Genomic DNA, 18,829 nt, shown 5'->3' with positions numbered 1-18,829 from the left:
CAACAACATGCAGTTTGAGAGCACGCAGCGATTATGATTATTATTACAGGGGACCGGGGACATATGCAGGTGCGATGCTTGCCAATGCTTTTCCAGGTTCCCTGCCCAGGTTCCCTGGAGTTTATCCTGTTCGCCTGTCCGCCTGGGAAGGTTGGGAGCTGCTCTGCTTTGGGCAGCCCTTCCGCTCTGGCCTGGCCTGGCCTGGCCTGCCACTCTACTTTAATTCCCTCTCCTCTCCTCTCTGCTTGCCCTGTCTGTCACGTCCCGTCTGGTCTGTGTGTCAATGTTTCTTGTCTGTCTGTCTGCTTGTTGAAGGAGGCGAGAGTGGAGCCGATGGACAGCGGCACAGGGCGACCAGGATAGGACCATGTCACCAACTGGAGACAGTGACCTCGCAGCGGCAAGGGGCACCAGCCAACGTTGAGGTATTCCCCTGCACCACGAGACTTGATCTGACCTCGCGCGTCGCCCCACCGCGCGCAAAAAGTACATTGGAGCAGGAGCACTGGCCTTGGTCCAACTGGCACTGGCAGGAGCAAGACCAGCGGGACCCGCAATATACAATTGTCGGGGCAAGTCAACAACCTTGGAAACAGTCCCATCCCCAGAGGGGCAGGGACTTGCCTGTTCTCCCAGATCCCCCCGGATTTGCATTTGCATTTGCCATACCTTGCTTGGTGCCTTTCTCTCGTTTTCTCTCTCTTGCCTGGGTGTCTGGGTACCTGAGTACCTGAGTACAGTACCTGATTGAGAGCCTACGTGCCTGCCTCTCTGCCGGTCCTGCCATGGTTCTAGGACTGACAGGACGTAACAGGACAGGAAGGCACCAGGGGACAAAACCCACTCAAAGTACGATACAGCACGTCACGGTAGAGCACATTACAGTACGGTTTACGGTATGCAACAGCCAGCCAGCCAGTCAGTCGATATCTACGCACGGCTACTTCGATCTTCGTCTCAGCCTCATCATCAAAGCCCAGGTCCACTACAATGAAGAAGCAACCAGCCCTTATTTTCCTTTTTTTGTTTCGCATAATGATCCAACCACCTCGGCCATCATTATTGTCTGCACATGGCATCGGGCAAATTGATCCCAGGCCACACCTCTTCGCGCCAGTTGGCCGGTATTTCCGAGGCTAAGCAACTATAGCTGGCGTGTCTTATTGGGGATAATCTCATGCTGGGGCCAGGACATCCACGAGTGACGAGACAGCGCGCCAAGAGCCCAGAAACCAGAGCCCATAGCCCAGATGTCCAACAGCCAACAGCCAACAGCTGCTATCAGTATCAGGATCCAGGACCGACGAGCAAAGCCAAGCACACAAGCCACCGTTCGCTCCACGAGAGACATCCGGTAGCCGACCTGCCTCTCCATTTGCCCCTCCAACCTGCTTCTGCTTCTCCATCTGCACGCACTAAACCCGCACCGCGAACACCTGCAGCACCTAGCGCCCAGTAATCCATAGCTCACTCGCGCGTCATTGAGTGGGCCTCGCTCACCAGCCGAGTGTCAGGAGCTGCAAGTCCGAGAGTCGAGAGGCAGGAAATCCAGGAATCAGGACAAGGAGACTGACCGATCTGACTTGCATCGAAACAACAATAGCGCCGCCTGGCTGAGACCTATCAATTTGCAGAAACACCAGATGCTAATCACCGCCCTGCATTCGACAATCTGCACCTCTGCTGCTAATCAATCTCCTCTGCGCCGCCTCCAGCCAGCCTGGGAGCGCCCTGCCTCTCGGTTCGGAAGCACAGCGCCAGCCCGCCCAGTACAAAACCCTCCAGCAAGGTCCGTCCCGGCACCTGCACCAGTTCGTCCACCTAATCTGCTAATCTGTCGACGCATCATGCGCTGGCAAAAGGAAGCCCACGTCCATCCATTCTCACGGCGCGGAGAAGGTTTTTGACACACCAGCGGCACCTCAAACGTCCGCTCTCGATTGGCCCAGACAAGGTTTCCACCACCTTGACACTTGCGACCCTGTCTGCCTGTTTGCAGCTTAGGGCTGGCCAAACCTGCCTTGCGTCCGAGAGGCAGAAAGAGAGTGGGGCCCCTGAGCTGATCTCGCAACATCCAGCCCTCGTCGCACGTCCACCAGAAAAGGACCAGCCCTCCTGGCGACAAGCTTGCCTCGGTCCGCACTCCTTCGGCCTCTTGTGTCTTAGCGCACACGTTTGCTCTCTCAACCTGTCCAACGTCGCCGCCATGGTTGGAAGGTCGCACGCAGCCCGACAGGGCCTGAATTCGCACGAGCGGCCCGCTCGATCCTCTCTGATATTCCAGTAGCTGAGACTTATCAGCAAGAGCCACTTCCCTCCTGTCATCTCGGGCGTATCCCCAAGTGCAGATGCTGCTTACCACATAGAGCAGCACGTAAGAGCCCAGGGTCGCACTTAACCGGAAGCTGCCCCCGTTCATCGGCTCGACGACTGTAATAACACCTCGAGGTTAAGGCTCCACGCCGATTCCTCCGCAAACTGTATGGTAGGATAAACGAACGACATACAGGACGAGTCTCTCAATTTCCTGATACATACCTAATGCAACAAAATGTCACATCACACGAAGCAGAAGCAGAATGTCCTGGGTTGCAAGCGCCTCTTGGAAAGAGACGAAGTCGTGCTCGTCACCCATCCATCTGGCATGAAAACACTTCCACAGCAGCCAGTATCACCAAGATATAGTGATGACATGACATGGGATGACAAGAAAAAGACGGGACGGACCAGAGTTGCATAGCCACTCGTCATCCGCATCAGAGACACACCCGAGCCCGTGGCCACAAACATATGAATCACGTATGGAAATAGGGCCAGCGCGACAAGGGCAGGATAGACGGTCGCCATATCAGGCCTGTTGTGACCCTACCCGTTCAGTCTGCCGCGCATCCACATGGCAATTATCAAATGACGGCCTGTGCATGTGCCAAACTGTTATTGCATTGTTGTTGACAGCTTCCGTGCACGCCTGTATGCATCTATTGCGGACCCCCGACGATTCTCACCAGACTCCACTACGTACTTGTGCGTGACAACATACGAAGGAAACAGCAAAGAGGCTCGACACGATGCAACTCCCGGCGTCCTATAGCCCGTGCTGCCACAAGAATACGCCACTGCGGGCGCCCCCTTCTTTCCCAATGGCTGTCACGGTTGCATGCCTCTTCTCCGAGCTCTCCGTCTGATCACCAGTCCAGTCCAGTCCAGTCCAGCTCAGCCCAGTCCAGGGAGGGGTGTATGTTCATCGCAATCCCGGCACTCGAGGGTGCATATATCGGCGCCGATACGTGTGTGTGCGCCGCCGCCGCTGCAACGAGGCACCGACAAAACCCGACAAACAAAGGACGCCACGAAATAACAGAAGGCAAGACTTCGAGGAACACAACAGTCTGGTCAGCTAGTTTGAGAGGTACGCCGCCTACGGTAGGTTTTGCTTGTGTTACAGGCTGCACAACGATGGGCTTCCCTTGCCTCCCCTTTCCCTTCCCGGCGGCGACACGCAGTACCTTTCACCCGGGAGAACATCGTCACAGGAGCACCAGAGAAGAACGGATACGGCAGCAGCAGCCTGCGTAGTGAATGGTGAGCGAAAGGCTCGCGGCAGGTACCAGCAGTTGATCGATGGGCTGACCGATGTCGTGTGTGCCCGCGGACCTGCGGGCCACTGCCACCACGCTACTACCGTGACGTCTCCGGCCCGGTCGGCCATGTGAGATGTTTTTGCCTCACTCAAGCCCGAGCGCGAGCGCCCAATTTCTAGGCTTCAGCAATGCACGTCTGGTCCGTCTGACCTCGTGTGAAGACAACGCTCATCACGCCTGCAAAGTTTCGCCTCATCTTCTGCACTTGTCCGCGATCAATCACACCTAGAATAGCAGAGCCTACAGCCAGCCCGGCCAGCCACACACTCACAGACGCAGATCGACAGAGCCTACATCGATACATGCTTTGCGTATGCAGCTGCGGGCAGGGACCACTGTTGGCATTGGCTCGCATGTGACGTGCAGGTACGCAAGTAAACTAACATGCTGTCGTGCGAAGAATTACCCGAATGTGGGAGGCCCGCCTTCGGTGGGTCCGCTTTGGTTATTTAATTCTTCCTTCCTTCTTCACGCGGCAGAATTATCTTTCTGCGGGATGGAGGAAGGCAAGACTTGACGAAGCGAGGTGAGGAAGGCGGCCAACGTAAGCTCCCGTACCCGCCCCGGCTGACAATTCGGCGGCCCACCGAGCCAGCCCCAGTCCATGTTCTCGAGGACGGACGGGCTCGCTCTCCGTTCGATATATCTGCCGGCTACAACTCAGCACCCCAGTCTGCGAGGGAATTATTTGCACAACGTGATGCCTGTCCTGCGTCCGGTTAGCAAGACAGTCATGTCTCCGATGTTTTCGTTTATCGTGGGCCTGTCTCCGTACCTGTTGGCGGCGATCGATGTTGTCTTGGTCTGAGGTTGAATGAGGTTGCTGCCGCAGTGGATCTGGATCCCCCCGCCCGGGCGCTTTGACATGAGGCCGGGGGTCGCAAAGCGGGGGGGAATTGTCTGGGAAAAGCTTCCTGAATCTGACGAGCTGAAGCTCCCGCTCTCAGGACAATTTCCAGAACTTCACCAGGGGGTGAAAGTACATGAGTGTGGCTGGTAGGATGGGCGTCTTCTCCTCACCTATCTCCCCAGTCTCATCCTACCTGGCAATGATACCTTTCTCTTTTGAGATATTTGTTGGGTGCCCTGGATCTGGGGACCTGCGCATCTACAGTACTACCACAGTCAGACAGCAGCCACCGCAATGACCCTTCCCGAAGCAAATCGGGCAACGAGTACGGAGGTACGCTGTCGGAGAAGCTTCCCAGATCCCCTCCTCCGCTGGAATGTCCTCCTGCAGGCTGCATGCAGCTCGGCGGCTACGGTCGTGACGACCCACCCAAAGGGAAGACATCACCATGACAACGGTCTTTTATGCTTGCCTATATACCCATTGCCAAGACTCGTGTGCCTTGTTGCTGTTGTTTGATCCCCTCGAGGTTCTTTGCCGTTCTGCCGTTGGTGATAGAGGGCAGGAATGCAACACACGAGAGATCATCGCCTCTCGAAATAACGATGGGAAAGTCCGGGATCCCTCTACAACACCAGCTCACCACCACGCCAACGGTACGAACCAGTGGCCAAAGCCTGGGCAACGTCTTTGTACCAGGTCCCGCCCTGGAGTGGCAATGGACCAACAAAACCTACAACTGTCCTACTATAACCACCGTGCCACCCACAGAGGGAGATTGCAATCCGCAAACCCCAACCAACCCCCAACGGAAGCTGTTGCAGGCCCTGGCGACGTTGGTAGTCTGTGCGCGAATTGAGTTTGCGAGCTCGCCGGGCTTGCCTGGCCACGGCCTTCTGGAATGTCCACCCAACAACCCCAGCAGCCCAGGCCGTGGCCCATAAGCGAGCGGAAGGGATACAAAAGAAGCTTCACGAATGCGACAAACAGCCTTCCTTCCTGGGCTGTTCGAAAAAGCGGTCAGTTTCAGTTTCAGCCCTTTTCCACGGAATCCAGTTCGTTCACTGGCTAATGGGCGAAGGTGGCGGGTTATTACCATGAATGTCAACAACAAGCATCGGCGTCTTCCCCCCACACCCCTTCCTCCCTCTTTCCATCGCAGCCAACATCCCGGTGATTGGCCAAGGTAACGTTGGTAGTCCCGAAAGTTTGGACGCAGGGACCGCTTTCTGGGACCAAACAGACTCGTCCCTTTGAGCCTCAAGTTGATATGACATACCAAGGTGTGATGCTGTGGGGTGATAATCTAGTCCGGCGATATAGCCCTCCTTCCTTCCCCCCACTTCTAGGCAGCTAGGCACTCGGATGCCAAACTTAGAACATGGAGACTTACTTTTCTCTCCGTGAAGATGAGGATCAGGGTTAATATACACAGCGGGCAAAAAGACGAATCGCCGCCATCCTCCCGCAGCCAGAACCGCCCACACTCGCAACACTAGCCGGAGAATCCTCCCGGTGATATAGACCCAATTGTGGTGATGAAGCCACTTTTCTGTGCGGGAGAGCTCCACATCGCCAGAACAATCACACGCAGGGTCGCAACCCCGATCCTAGTAGCAAAAAAGCAAACAACGGTGTTCCTGAGCTCCAGAGCCCCTGGCACGCTGAGGCCAAACAAGCCAGGCCAGGGCAGGACCGCCCCGCCCCGCCCCCAGCCGAGCGAAGCTGGAAGCTATCTCGCCGAACAGCATAGCTGTTTCGGGTCGCTCGGGCAGATGCGGGTGTGTGAGGAGAAGAGCATTAGACAATCTGGCTGAGACAGCTTCGCTTTCATGCGGCGCTGCGTGTGGTGGCCTGCCGTAGACAGACCCCGCCGTCGACGCGCGTAGGATCCAGGACGCAGCAGGGTACTTTACCAACGAACATCAGACGGAAGAGGAGAAGGGGCGCGGGCGCGGGCTCGCATATCGCTCGCCGCGGTCGCCCACAGCACAGCCCGGGGAGGAGGGTCTCCGTATGCCCCGGCGCGCCTCACCAAGAGCCATTGGGTCATGTTGTTGTTGTTGTTGTTGATCTCGACACGGTTAGAGATTTAGAGACAGCATGAAAGGGCCCTTGCTGAAGCTTGTGTCACAAAGGCCGGTGCCCATCTAACGTCACTTGCCCCGGCCTCGAGCGCCGGAGCTTCATGTTTCCTGCTCGCCTAAGGCTGTCGTTACATCGCGGGGACGAAACAGGGTCATGTCACGAGATGTCATCCGGCTGCGGCCCCGGCAAGGAGCGCGGGCACGTAGGACACAGCCAGCTAGCTACCTGCAAAGAAAGAAAAAATGAAGCAGGTAATATATGCGCCTGTGCCTCCTGATCGATCGAACCACAATCCCGTCGACCGCAGCCGATAGATGCCGTCAGCCTCTGGGCGTGCGGGCGCAGTTGGACGAAGCTACGATATGAGGTTGGCTGGTTGGCCGCGGGGAGACAGCAATTGAGCAACGGGATTGGCTGCGCATATCCTGGCCCGCTGCTGTAAGTGAGAGGCGAAGGCCGGGGTGTTCCCGTTTCAAGGTGCGGAGAGGAAAAAGGAGTGCAAGGGCAAGGCAAACGCAACGCGGGGTGTAGGAGGAGGCGAACCGGTCGGTCGGTTGGCGGATGACGTGAGCTGTGTTCGCGATCGGGTTACTGCATGAGGCACAGAGGGCACAGAGGGCACAGAGGGCTGGAGGAGGCTGGACGTGGCCAAATGGGCGCCTCGATGGGAGGGCATGGGAGGGAGGTGAGGGAGAGGGATCAATTGCCATCGGAGGCCCAGGATGGCCGAGTATTACGCCAAGCTCCGGCCGAAGTTGAGACGAGACAGCCGTCGTGCTTTGAATTGACTGATGATCAGCATCAACAATCAACAGACGGGCATGTCTGGCCGTCCGGGCGCCCAGTCAGTCAGCCGGTTGGTAATCATAACACAACAAAAGTGCGCGCGCGGCCCGGCGAGTCTAGGCCGCGCCCCTCCATCTCTCTTCCGAAGCTGCTTGCTCCGCTTCGCAGATGAGAGGGCAGAGATCCTGCAGCTCCCATCACACCGAACCAGATCGGGATACCACTTCTCATCTCTCCATCCCGCCCCGTGCACTCTGGCTGCTTCCTGCATGGCGCACAGCTGGGTGCAAAGGTCCCCACAGCTGCAGTGCTGCTGCTGCTGCTGCTATGCGGTAGGATTCTGCTGTTGGAAGTACAGAACAGGGGACGTTTTGATGGAGCCTCGGTGATCCTTCACGTGAATGGCGGGGCGCACGCCGAAATCCCGGCACGATGGCAAGCGAGAGATGAAAATAGCACGCATGTAGTGCCAACAGAGCACTGTTACGTACTCTTCTGCAGGCAGGCTAAACTTAAGACCTTTTTTAATTCTTCTTGTGGGCTCTGCGAGGCTCAAGGAACAGGATCCTCAATTCCGCTCCCTGCCCCCTCACATGGAAAGAGATCTCCTTGCGTCATGTTGGCTACTAAGACACGCGCACGCCCGCCAGATCCACCACTACCACACGAGTGAGAGACAGACAAAAGCAGATTGGCTCGGCCGTATATGCGAGCGCCGGTGCTGGTCTGGGTCTGACTGGCCCGGGGGGTGAGATGATGAGTGTTCTGGATTGCGTGCAGCAGTTAGGCTTGACTCTAACGAGGAGCTTGCCAATCCGGTCGACGGAAGCTGGCGAGTTTGTGGTCTGTTTTCGCTCCCCCCCTGGGACGGTGGAAGGCAACAAAGAGTTGCAGTAAAATGTGACAGATGGCCATTGGACGGCTGGAGACGCGATGTCCCTGATCGACGCGGCTGCTGAAATCCTGCTAAAAAGCCCCAGGACACGCGACCAACGGGGGCTACCCTGGCCCTGGTCCTGGCGCTGTGTGGTTTGTGTGGTTCTGGTTCTTCTGGTTTCCTGGTTTTCCTGGTGTCCTCCGGCTCCCTCTCTCTCCACAGGGCTGTTCCGCCCACTTGCACAATATGGAGCTGGAATGGGCGGTTTTCTTCGGAGATTTTTTGGGAATCGTGCTGGTTCTAAATATTCACAGTATGGCTCACCCCTGGCAGATAAGGGCCCAGGAACAAGAGTTGGGCTGTCAATAGTGTGTCGAATAGTCAATGCCGTCCTTTTTCATGGTGCTCGCCTGCACGTGGAAATTGGCTTCATTACCTTCTGCATGTAGACATATCATTTCTATGGTACGGCACACGCATGCCAACCCGGCAAGGCGGGATGATGGGGGAAAATATGTTTCCCAGCGTTGCGTGCGTGGCTTGACGCCATCCGACGGGAGACGGAAGATCAAGCCATAGCTTCGGCCGCGTTCTAGAATGAAATGCCGGTTGTTGATGGCCAGCAGACAATAATGTGACAAGATGAGACCTTCTGCTTTTTGACGCGGCTGGGTGGCTTTCGTATCTCGGGCACACAAAAAAAAAGGAACAGAGTCTGTGCCGTACATATAAGTCTGTCAGCTAGACCATGTATGTCGGTATGTATGTACATGCAGCATGCACGATGCTGGCATGGCTGGTTACATGTCTTGTTCTGTTTCTGTCTGAGCAGAGAGATCAGAGATGAGATCTTGCTCCGACCGATCAGTGTGTGTCTGTGTGCCCATTGTGTGTGTGCCCATGTGTGTGCAAGTGCGTATGCCCGTGTGTTTCTATGTGTGTGGGTATCGGCACCGGCAGCCGAGCCACAACTCTCTTTTTCCCCCATGCAAAAGCTCTGGATTCGATTGGAGGTGGGGCAAAGCTCGTTCAAGCTTCAAGCCTCATCATCCTCACCGGCCTGGCCTGGGCTGACTGCTACGGCGACTACTACTGCCACTGCTCGAGCACGGCACAACCATAGGACACCACGTTTTGATACATGTGCGCGATCACACCTAGCCCAATACCCCTCCACCAGACCTGTCTCGGGGCCACAGACCACCGACCAAGTCTTTGGAAACCGGACTGCTCCTTGCTTGTTGGACGGCGGCACTTGCGATACGAGATCTCTCTGGATCAGACATCCTTGACCTCCAACTGCTGTCGAACCGTTTCTGCCGCTTCGTTGATTGCTCGGAAAGAAAAAATAGGGTGGAAAACCGTTTCTCTGAAGCAGGCCAGTGTGATCGACGCGAGCAACTCTTGCCCCCTGTGGTCGTATCAATCCACTTTTGCCTCGACGGGACTCGACTGCCAGTACTGCCAGCACTGCACACTACCACGCTGCCCACACCTCACCAGCGTGACTGGCCTCTCAGCTCCTGCAGCTCACCATCATCGGTCAGTCTGTGCTGAGCTACACACAGTGACACCGCCCGACCCGCCCTTGTCTGTGGCGGTTTCGCCTTGAGTAGACCCTAGCCACCTCGATTTGCTCGCCTCTCGGCACTTTCACTACCGTCAGTACCACCACTGCCAACCACCAGCCACTCACCATGGAGTCCGAGATCAGGACCGTCCTGCCCAACATCGACCCGGTCGTGTCCGAGTACTCGGCCGGCTACCTGACCCATGCATCCACCTCCTGGGCCGGGGATGAGGACCAGGCCGGCCCGTCCCCCTTGGCCGAGGCCGCCTCGGTCGTGATCGAGCTGCTGCTCTCCGCCGCCGGCGACCCGGATGCCGCCAAGCAGGAAAAGATCCGCCAGCTCGTCGAGAAATGGGTCACCAAGTACGACGAGGCAAACGGCTCGCTGCAGCGCCAGGGCCCGACTGTCAGGCGCCTGGACCGGTCCATCCAGGTCGGCGCCCAGAACAACATGTCCTCCACCCTCGCCGTCGCCACCGGCGCCGTCGACCTGGAGGCTGCCAACGTCAGGAAGGTCGAGTCCAAGGTCGACCGCAAGAAGCTCGAGAAGGCCGAGCGCAAGATCGCCGCCAAGCAGCAGAAGAAGACCTTCAAGACGGTCGAGTATGAGGCCTCGCGCCTGCTCAACCAGCCCGAGTCCACCCAGTCGTACGAGGAGTTCTACATGGCTGTCAACCCTCTGCAGGCTCCAGGTGCCGGTGGCAAGTCCAAGGACATCAAGCTGGACAACATCGATGTGGCTATCGGTGGTCTGAGGATCCTCACCGAGACCACACTGACGCTGGCATACGGCCGTCGCTATGGTCTGGTTGGTAACAACGGTATCGGTAAATCTACGCTGCTGCGGGCTCTGTCTCGCCGAGAGGTTCCGATTCCCACTCATATTTCCATTTTGCATGTCGAGCAAGAGGTACGTGGAACTGTTCCTGACCCCTCTTCGTGGAGTCTGTGCTGACCTTTACATAGATCATGGGAGACGACACTCCAGCATTGCAAGCTGTGCTTGATGCCGACGTGTGGCGGAAGGTTCTCTTGAAGGACGAAGCTCAGATCACCGAGACTCTCGCCGAGATCGAGAGCCAAAGGGCCACATTGGCAGACACATCAGCAGACGCAGCCAGGCTGGATCGCGAGCGTGAGGCACAGGACCAGAAGCTCACCGACGTCCAGGCCAAGCTCGCAGAGATGGAATCAGACAAGGCTGAGTCAAGAGCAGCGAGTATCCTCGCCGGTCTCGGTTTCTCGCCCGAGCGTCAAAAGTTCGCCACCAAGACCTTCTCCGGAGGTTGGCGTATGCGTCTCGCCCTGGCCAGAGCGCTGTTCTGTGAGCCGGATCTGCTCCTGCTCGACGAACCGTCAAACATGTTGGACGTTCCATCCATCACCTTCCTCTCAAACTACCTGCAGGGCTACCCCAGTACCGTGCTGGTCGTCTCTCACGACAGGGCGTTCCTCGACGAGGTTGCCACAGATATCATCCACCAGCACTCAGAACGGCTCGACTACTACAGGGGAGCCAACTTCGCCTCCTTCTACGCCACCAAGGAGGAGCGCAAGAAGACGGCCAAGCGCGAGTACGAGAAGCAGATGGCCGAGCGGGCCCACCTGCAGGCCTTCATCGACAAGTTCCGCTACAACGCGGCCAAGTCGTCCGAGGCGCAGTCGCGCATCAAGAAGCTCGAGAAGATGCCGGTGCTGGAGGCGCCCGAGGCCGATTACAGCGTGCACTTCAAGTTCCCGGACGTGGAGAAGATGTCGCCGCCCATCATCCAGATGTCCGAGGTGACGTTCGGCTACTCGCCCGACAAGATGCTGCTGCGCAACGTCGACCTGGACGTGCAGCTCGACTCGCGGATCGGCATCGTGGGGCCCAACGGCGCGGGAAAGACGACGGTGCTCAAGCTGCTGATCGGCAAGCTGACGGCCTCGTCGGGCATCATCCAGCAGAACCCGCGCCTGCGCGTCGGCTTCTTCGCCCAGCACCACGTCGACGCCCTCGACCTCAACCTCTCGGCCGTCTCCTTCATGGCCAGGGAGTACCCGGGCCGCACCGACGAGGAGTACCGCCGGCAGCTGGGCGCCTTCGGCATCACGGGCACGACGGGCCTGCAGAAGATGGAGGTGCTCTCCGGGGGTCAGAAGTCGCGTGTCGCCTTCGCCTGCCTCGCCCTCACCAACCCGCACATCCTCGTCCTCGACGAGCCGTCCAACCACCTCGACATCGAGGCCATGGACGCCCTCTCCGAGGCCCTGCAGCAGTTCCAGGGCGGCGTGCTCATGGTCTCCCACGACGTCACCATGCTGCAGACCGTCTGCACCAGCCTGTGGGTCTGTGATGGTGGTACTGTTGAGAAGTTTGACGGGACCGTGCAGGACTACAAGAAGAAGATCACCGCGCAGGCTGACGCGTCGGGGGTGGTGGCGAAGCATTAGATTAGATATACTAGCATTTGTGTCTTGTCCAGTGTCATTAGAAGTTGGGATCAATAATTCTCTAAGTTGGTGCTAGTGATACGTATATTGATGACCCAACTCTTCACTCTTCAATCCAGCTGCTGCTTCGGTAGATGAGCCCTGTCCACTCGATCCGGTTGTATCTGCTGTAATATTGTCTTGTATCAACAATTCCTGCAACCAATGCCTCGCGGCGGACTTGCAACAGACGTTGGTTTAAAATCGAAGGTATGACCTGTCAATAGTCTTCGCAACGTAGACTCATGGGGGAAGAATAATAAACTTGAAAGTTCACACAAGAAATTATCATCTCCGAGGGCGAATGACTCGATTTGGAACCCAGGAAATTCGCGCATAGATATCGAGCACAGACTGATACCCAGTCTAAGTCGACAGTTCTCCAGCTCGTCCATGCTTCTCAGCCCAGCCAGACACTTTCCTGCTAAAGGGGCAGGTGTGCCTCAGGAAGGCAGCCTTGTGTTTCCTGGATACAAATGTGGACAACGGCAGAGATTTGCATGCTAGAGACGAATGCTCACCGCCCCCAGGAGCCGATATTCCAGCGTCGTTCAGTGCGCCATCCTGAGCTGAGACAGGCGCCCGAAGATTCTGGGCCTCGACACTGTCCCGCTTGTGCAACATCACATGTCATTGAGGGATATTGATGGCCATTTTTCTGCCTCGAGGTAGCACACAGCGGTCAGGCAGATCCATCAACAGCAGGACAAGACACGGCAAGGCTCACCTGAGATGGTCTGATTGACTTCTTGCAGATTGCACACTGATTGATGCGCAACTGAACCGACGACCCGACGAGCGCAGCCTCCATTTGACTCCGCTGATCCACTTTGATGCATGAGCAAGAAGATCCGGTCTTGGGGTCTGAGACCACTTGAATATTGCACGTATGTGGTATGTATATACATCAGACACTGAGTAGATTACGAAAAATCCAGCGATGAACTGCAGTCAGCTTGTCAACATGTCAAGGCTGACCGGACCAAACGTGGGGGCGATCAAAAGGTCGGAGAGGCCGACGGACTTGTGGCGCTCTCAAATGAAACCGGATCCTGAACGTTCCATCGTGCAATCGGACCTCAGTGTGTTAAGATGGAAAGTTTTGGGGGCCCCCCCCGGTTGGGGGTTTGAGGCGGCAAGCATAGGTAGAGACGACGTTCTACAAAGAAACACAGTTCCCAAATGTAGCCACTCGAGACTTTGAAGAAGTTCAAAATTGCACGTTAGTCCCAAATGGCGCGTAAAGAGATATAGTAACTCGGTTTACGCTTTATAAAATAGTCAACATGTGAAAGTTCTTGATCAGCTTGGTTTAGCATCAGAGAAAGACTAAACGTAGAGACGCTCTGTTATGATGAAATGCGCTTTTGCAGAACGAATTCCACCCACTGCTGTAGCTTGTGATTGGCTGCCCACCGTTGCGAAAATGGCTTTTGAGCTTCCAGCTGCTTCAGCTGCGATAGTTTCAGAGATACTTTCGAGGCATAACCTGTGTGGACGGTTGCATGAATGCACATGGTGATTAACGTGATGCGAGCAAGGCAGCAGGAGTACATTCGGCTGGTGACACAATGAAACAAATGCTTAGGTCTATAAAGGGGATCTAGCCATATCATCTATATCGTGCTTTCAAAATCATTGCTGCTGCTGTACTCCACGTCCTTCATTCGCCATGACGAACTCTTCGGCTTGGGCTGGCACTACCAGGACAGTGCCGTACAGTGTTTATCAAGGAGTTTGGATCAACTGGTCCCGGGGTCGCATCATGGGTGCGACTTTGACCCTCGATCGAGTATATGGTAATCTCCTCATCGCATTTACTGCAACTTTTGTTGGAATTGTTGCTACGGCTACCTGGCGCGTCTCTTGTCTTTGCTTCCACCGCATCTATTCAACTTCAGATCCTCGAGACGCTTTGCATCATCAAAGACAAGCTAGTGAGCGCCCCATAGGATCTAATTGCGGAAACTTTTTAGGCGAAAAGAAATAATCTACTAACGCTCAAGGGCTTAGTTCTCCGTAACTCATCTTCCGCCGCATGGGGAGTCTGGACAATGTCCAAACTTACCTGGACATGGCGTCGTGACACAGAACATTTACTGGTCCGAACTCTGCCTGCATTGATATTTTCTGGGCTCTGCTTCTGCTTGTTCACGATTGCCGCTGGGTTTTCCTCGTCCATATCGTCTGGAGTGGGCAAAGAGGTGCTACTCGATGGGCGTGGCTGTGGCATAGTGTATGATACGAAAGCAAACGCCGAGACAGTATCTTCTCTGAGTGCGCATGATTCACAGACGATCAACAACGCAGTGAATTATGCTCAGCAGTGTTACTCGAGTAATCCTACTGGTAACTTCGACTGTACAAACTTTATCAAGGATCACTTACCCGGAACCGTGGATGAGCAGGCCGCATGCCCTTTCCAAGATGGCATGTGTCGGAATAACCAATCAAATCTTCTCCTCGATTCTGGGTATCTCGATAGTCGTGAGCACTTCGGCCTTAACACTCCCGATAACCAGAGAATCTTCTACCGGAGAACATTACATTGTGCGCCTGTGAACACAGCAGGCTTCTCTAGGAATGTTACCACGCCTGTCAATAACTATACACAATACTTCTACGGTACGACTGTAGAGAATATGAACTTTACTTGGCAATCAGAGGACCTGGAAACCCAATATCTGAGATTGGATGATAACAGGCTAAGTTTTCGAGCCGCAGACTTGAGGCTGAGGTAAATGATTGTTGTCTACTCCCAGTTTGAATTTTGAGCTTCGAACTTGACAAATAATTGTTTCCTATCGAATACACTGACGCTAACTTTTCAAAATGTAGTGTAATGTATCAGATCACCGCTAATAAGACTGTCGATGATACGGCATCCATCTTCGCACCTGATCCTAGGCTCTTCCGACCAGACGCAGATCTGCTCCTTATCTTTCTCTCGGGAAACGGCGTGACTTTCTACGAGCCAACAAACGACCCTTGGTATCGAGGTTTCGTTCCATGGGGAGAGGTTCATGGTGTATCCGGAGCTAGAGAATGGACCAAGAACGTCTATCGACCAGACGAAGCCGCTTCACCACTGGGCTGCATCCAGCAGCAACAATACTGTAATGCAGAACACAAGTGCGGAGAACTTGCAAGTTTCTACGACTCCATGACAACAGCCGCGCCTTTCTTTGATACTCCCCTAGAGGTGATTAAGTGGCCCACGAACGTCTCCTCTCAGACATCATCTCAGTTCTCCTGGTTCGAAGATATCATTGCCTCTACGTACGAGCTTCGGGCCCTACTCACTGGTCTAGGCACTGCGTCTCTCGCATCTCGTCGGGACTTCCAACTGGGATTTATGGCGCAGATTCCCACCAACCAGTGGAAACTTGACGTTACTCACTGGTGGGCGACTGAGCTGGCAGGAGTGCAAGCGGCTTTTGTGAATGCAGCTCATGGCCCTATTGACCCATCGTTATTTCAGAACACGGGGCGGCCCAGTAACAAATACATGGAATCCTTGTGCCACAATCAGGTAAGACTAGCAAAGTGCTAGCAGCTGCTGTTCTCATTGTTCTGACGCATATATCGGCATGTGATTTGCAAAGGGGTTTGCTGACTGACGCTGAAACTCGTCTCAGAAAATCCTAAGTACCGACTACACCTCTTTTAGTCTGTTTGGGCTGTACTTCACCTTCGCGCTTGGTGTTCTCATCATTCTTGTGTCCTACCTGCTCGAGCCTATCTTCGAATACCTCGTGCGCAGACGCAAATATGAGGAGTACAAATATCTTGAGTGGACCGGCAATGAAACGCTTCAGCTACAGCGCATGGCTTACCAGGGCCTGGGCTCGAAAGCATGGTCGGGTTATACAGACTCCGTACCCAAGACACGGCCAGGGTACTTTCTAGCGGACCTACACGTTGAATATGCAGTTGACCGAAGTAAGGAGGTCGGGTCAGCTATAAAGAAAGATGCACAAACCTCCAATACCTGGGTGCCTCAGTCTCGGGCCAATCCGAACGCAGACCGACAGGGATCAGAGAGTGGGACCGATGGCACAGAGTCTAGTACTGATGTACAGATCTCGCCAGCCTCATACGAGCTAGTACTGCCGGCCGCCGTGTCTCCCTCAGGTGTTTCTTCGTTGGAAATCCCACCAGGGTTGATGTCCAGCGAGCTTAACGCGGGCGAGCCGATCTCACCAATCAGTCAGATGTCGCAGCCAGAGTCATTTAACCTGGCAGTGCCCTTAGCCTCCCAGTGAAGGTTATAATTTTAGACGTTGGGAAGGGTTAGTGTGTATTGAATCTTTTCAAGGAGTCGAGTCAGTACATCTGGATGAAGGGCGGAAATTTTGTGTATGACTTCCTTCGTTCAGATGACAACAACGACGAGATCAACAGGACAAGATGGTGCAAAACCGAAGCAGTATGGAGGGGTTGATCCCCGAGAAGGGGGATGTAAGGGCTGGTTCTCGTGGAATAGTTCCTTAGTACTCGACTAGGTCTGAACAACCTGCGTCTTCCAATTTTCTCTCATTTCGAAGGCTGTAGTTGCTGGATTATTGAAGAATACCTTCACCGATAAATTTAGCACTGGCTAGTGAAATAATTCCAGGCAAACCCGCGTCGCCACATGTGTCAAACATCAATCTGGTTTCTTCAACACCCCGAATGTGCCGTGGAACGTGTCGTCCGTAGCAAACCCCCATGACTGTGACTGATAGACCACTCTAGACTGACCGGAGTCATACAAATCAAACTAGTCGTAATATTTGGCCTTTCGCCCTCCAATAATCTCCTGCTCATTAATCTCACTTCGTGCTTTCCCATTTTTATTCACACCTGCGCGTACCCGCGCCTTGACCCACTGCCCAGCGGTGATCCCAACGACGTCCTCCTGCACCTTGTCATATCCAAGTCTTTCCAGCACAGGGCTATGCACCGGCCACAGCTGGAGATCGTCCTCCGGTCTGACGAAGTACAGCACACCCAGGCGATCAGCGCCGCGCTGGTCAGGCGGCGGCACAACAACCCGGTGGATGCTGCTCTTGAGGAAGCCGTTGGTCAGCATCTCCAGCGCGTCAGCCACGTTGACTGTGATACTCCCCGGATGTGGCCTGACCCATTTCCACCCGCCTTCTGGGGCGCGAACCTGTAAGGCCGCGACAGGCTGGCGGAATAGAAGGGTGAGGGAGCCGAAGTCCGTGTGTCCTTTTACCCCTAGTGATATGTCAGCAACTTCAGCTATTGAACGCTGTGAAGCATTGTCGAAAGAACTCGTTGTAGAGCTGCGTGCCAGGAGTGTCAATCTTTGCATGTGGGCTTCCCTCCGACTTTCACATTGTCATATAATTACAGAAGATACTCGCGAGAGCGGGCAGTTCAGTGAATGAATGAGGAGATTGGAATCCACATACAGACGTTCTCCAAAGCCTCATTCTCCTCTTTCGAGCGATGGTGGTATTTCATGTACCGCAGATGACAATCTGACTTCTCATCGTAACGATGACTGCTCAAGAAATAATTTTCGTTCGGGAGCTCCAAGACGATGGCAAACAGCACCAGCAGCTTATGAACGATGTCGTGATGAATGTGGCGAGCAAAATTCTCTATCTCTGCCTGGTTGGCATTGATGACCTCGGGCTGTCTCCTCTCGAATGCTGGGATGAACTTGGGGATGTTGAAGATCTCGGTATTGTCGAATATGCCGGGCTTGATTTCCTACAAGGCGGTCAATGAAACGGTGAGCCTAATTCCGGTGCTCCTACATATACACGAATGATTTCCTTACTCTTAGGCCAAGAGGCTTATAGCCATTGTAGCCACCATTCTCCAGGTCAGCCCGGTACGACAGCTTCTCTTCAGTGGGGAGGTCGAAAACGGCCTTGCCAATGGCAAACTGTCTGTCGACCTCTTCTTGGGCCAGACCAAAATTGATGATATAGAAGAACCCGATCGTTTGTAAGGCTTCGAAGAGCTGTCGAGCTAGAGCTTCTTTCCCGCCTGGTTCATCGAACTTGGCCAGGTCCAGAGTGACCAGGTCGGCCCAGTCCACTGATTTATGAGCGGGGCTCGTCAGTACGGAGCAATCATGTAGCTAAGGGCCGTGGGAAGACTCACAATCGTGTTGAGTTTCTGGAACTTGTGTATATGCAAGTTTTGGAGCATTTGGCTCTGTTCGAGCGCTGGGTACTTCTATCACTGAAGGCATTTTGTTGAGCTGCTGGTAAGCATCAGACGTTGTACCTCTTGAAAATCATGATAGATTGATAGCACACGCGTAAACGTCTTATGCCACAACTCTAGTGACGGCAGCGAGCTTCGATACCACGCCGCGGTGTGATTCCCAGCGTGTCCCAGATATCGCGGGGACTTGCCCGTTAGATTCGTCATGTTGGGGATGGGTTGCGAATAGCAGCATTACTAGCCCTATTATTGGTCAATCCCACCCCCATGAAAGCACATTGACGTATCTCGTTATGACCTCTCATCCCAAGCAATAGGAAGAGCGAAAGCGGAATGGAAATGCCAAGACCGAAACA

At 54.8% G+C, this 18,829-nt stretch overlaps 3 protein-coding genes across 3 annotated transcripts; 2 read left to right on the top strand and 1 right to left on the bottom strand.

Annotated features, from left to right (window-relative positions):
* Positions 1 to 9,939: 9,939 nt before the first annotated feature.
* On the top strand, positions 9,940 to 12,245 carry J7T55_000652 (uncharacterized protein; the record flags this gene model as incomplete). Its single annotated transcript, XM_053131585.1, has 2 exons — positions 9,940 to 10,722; positions 10,779 to 12,245. The coding sequence occupies 2 exons, from the start codon at positions 9,940 to 9,942 to the stop codon at positions 12,243 to 12,245; spliced, it is 2,250 nt and encodes a 749-aa protein (XP_052990383.1).
* A 2,681-nt stretch (positions 12,246 to 14,926) lies between these two features.
* Positions 14,927 to 16,549, top strand: J7T55_000651 (uncharacterized protein; the record flags this gene model as incomplete). Its single annotated transcript, XM_053131584.1, has 3 exons — positions 14,927 to 15,021; positions 15,123 to 15,816; positions 15,923 to 16,549. 3 exons carry the CDS (start codon positions 14,927 to 14,929, stop codon positions 16,547 to 16,549), a joined length of 1,416 nt encoding a protein of 471 aa, XP_052990382.1.
* Positions 16,550 to 17,046: 497 nt separating this feature from the next.
* J7T55_000650 (flavonol synthase) lies at positions 17,047 to 18,498 on the bottom strand (the record flags this gene model as incomplete). Its single annotated transcript, XM_053131583.1, has 4 exons — positions 17,047 to 17,507; positions 17,705 to 18,008; positions 18,079 to 18,341; positions 18,408 to 18,498. The coding sequence occupies 4 exons, from the start codon at positions 18,496 to 18,498 to the stop codon at positions 17,047 to 17,049; spliced, it is 1,119 nt and encodes a 372-aa protein (XP_052990381.1).
* Between the last annotated feature and the right edge of the window lie 331 nt (positions 18,499 to 18,829).

This window comes from Diaporthe amygdali, assembly GCF_026229845.1.
Source record: "Diaporthe amygdali strain CAA958 chromosome Unknown NODE_27_length_698932_cov_65_101997, whole genome shotgun sequence".
Lineage (NCBI taxonomy): Eukaryota > Fungi > Ascomycota > Sordariomycetes > Diaporthales > Diaporthaceae > Diaporthe > Diaporthe amygdali.
This window is presented reverse-complemented; position numbering and strand designations above follow the sequence as displayed.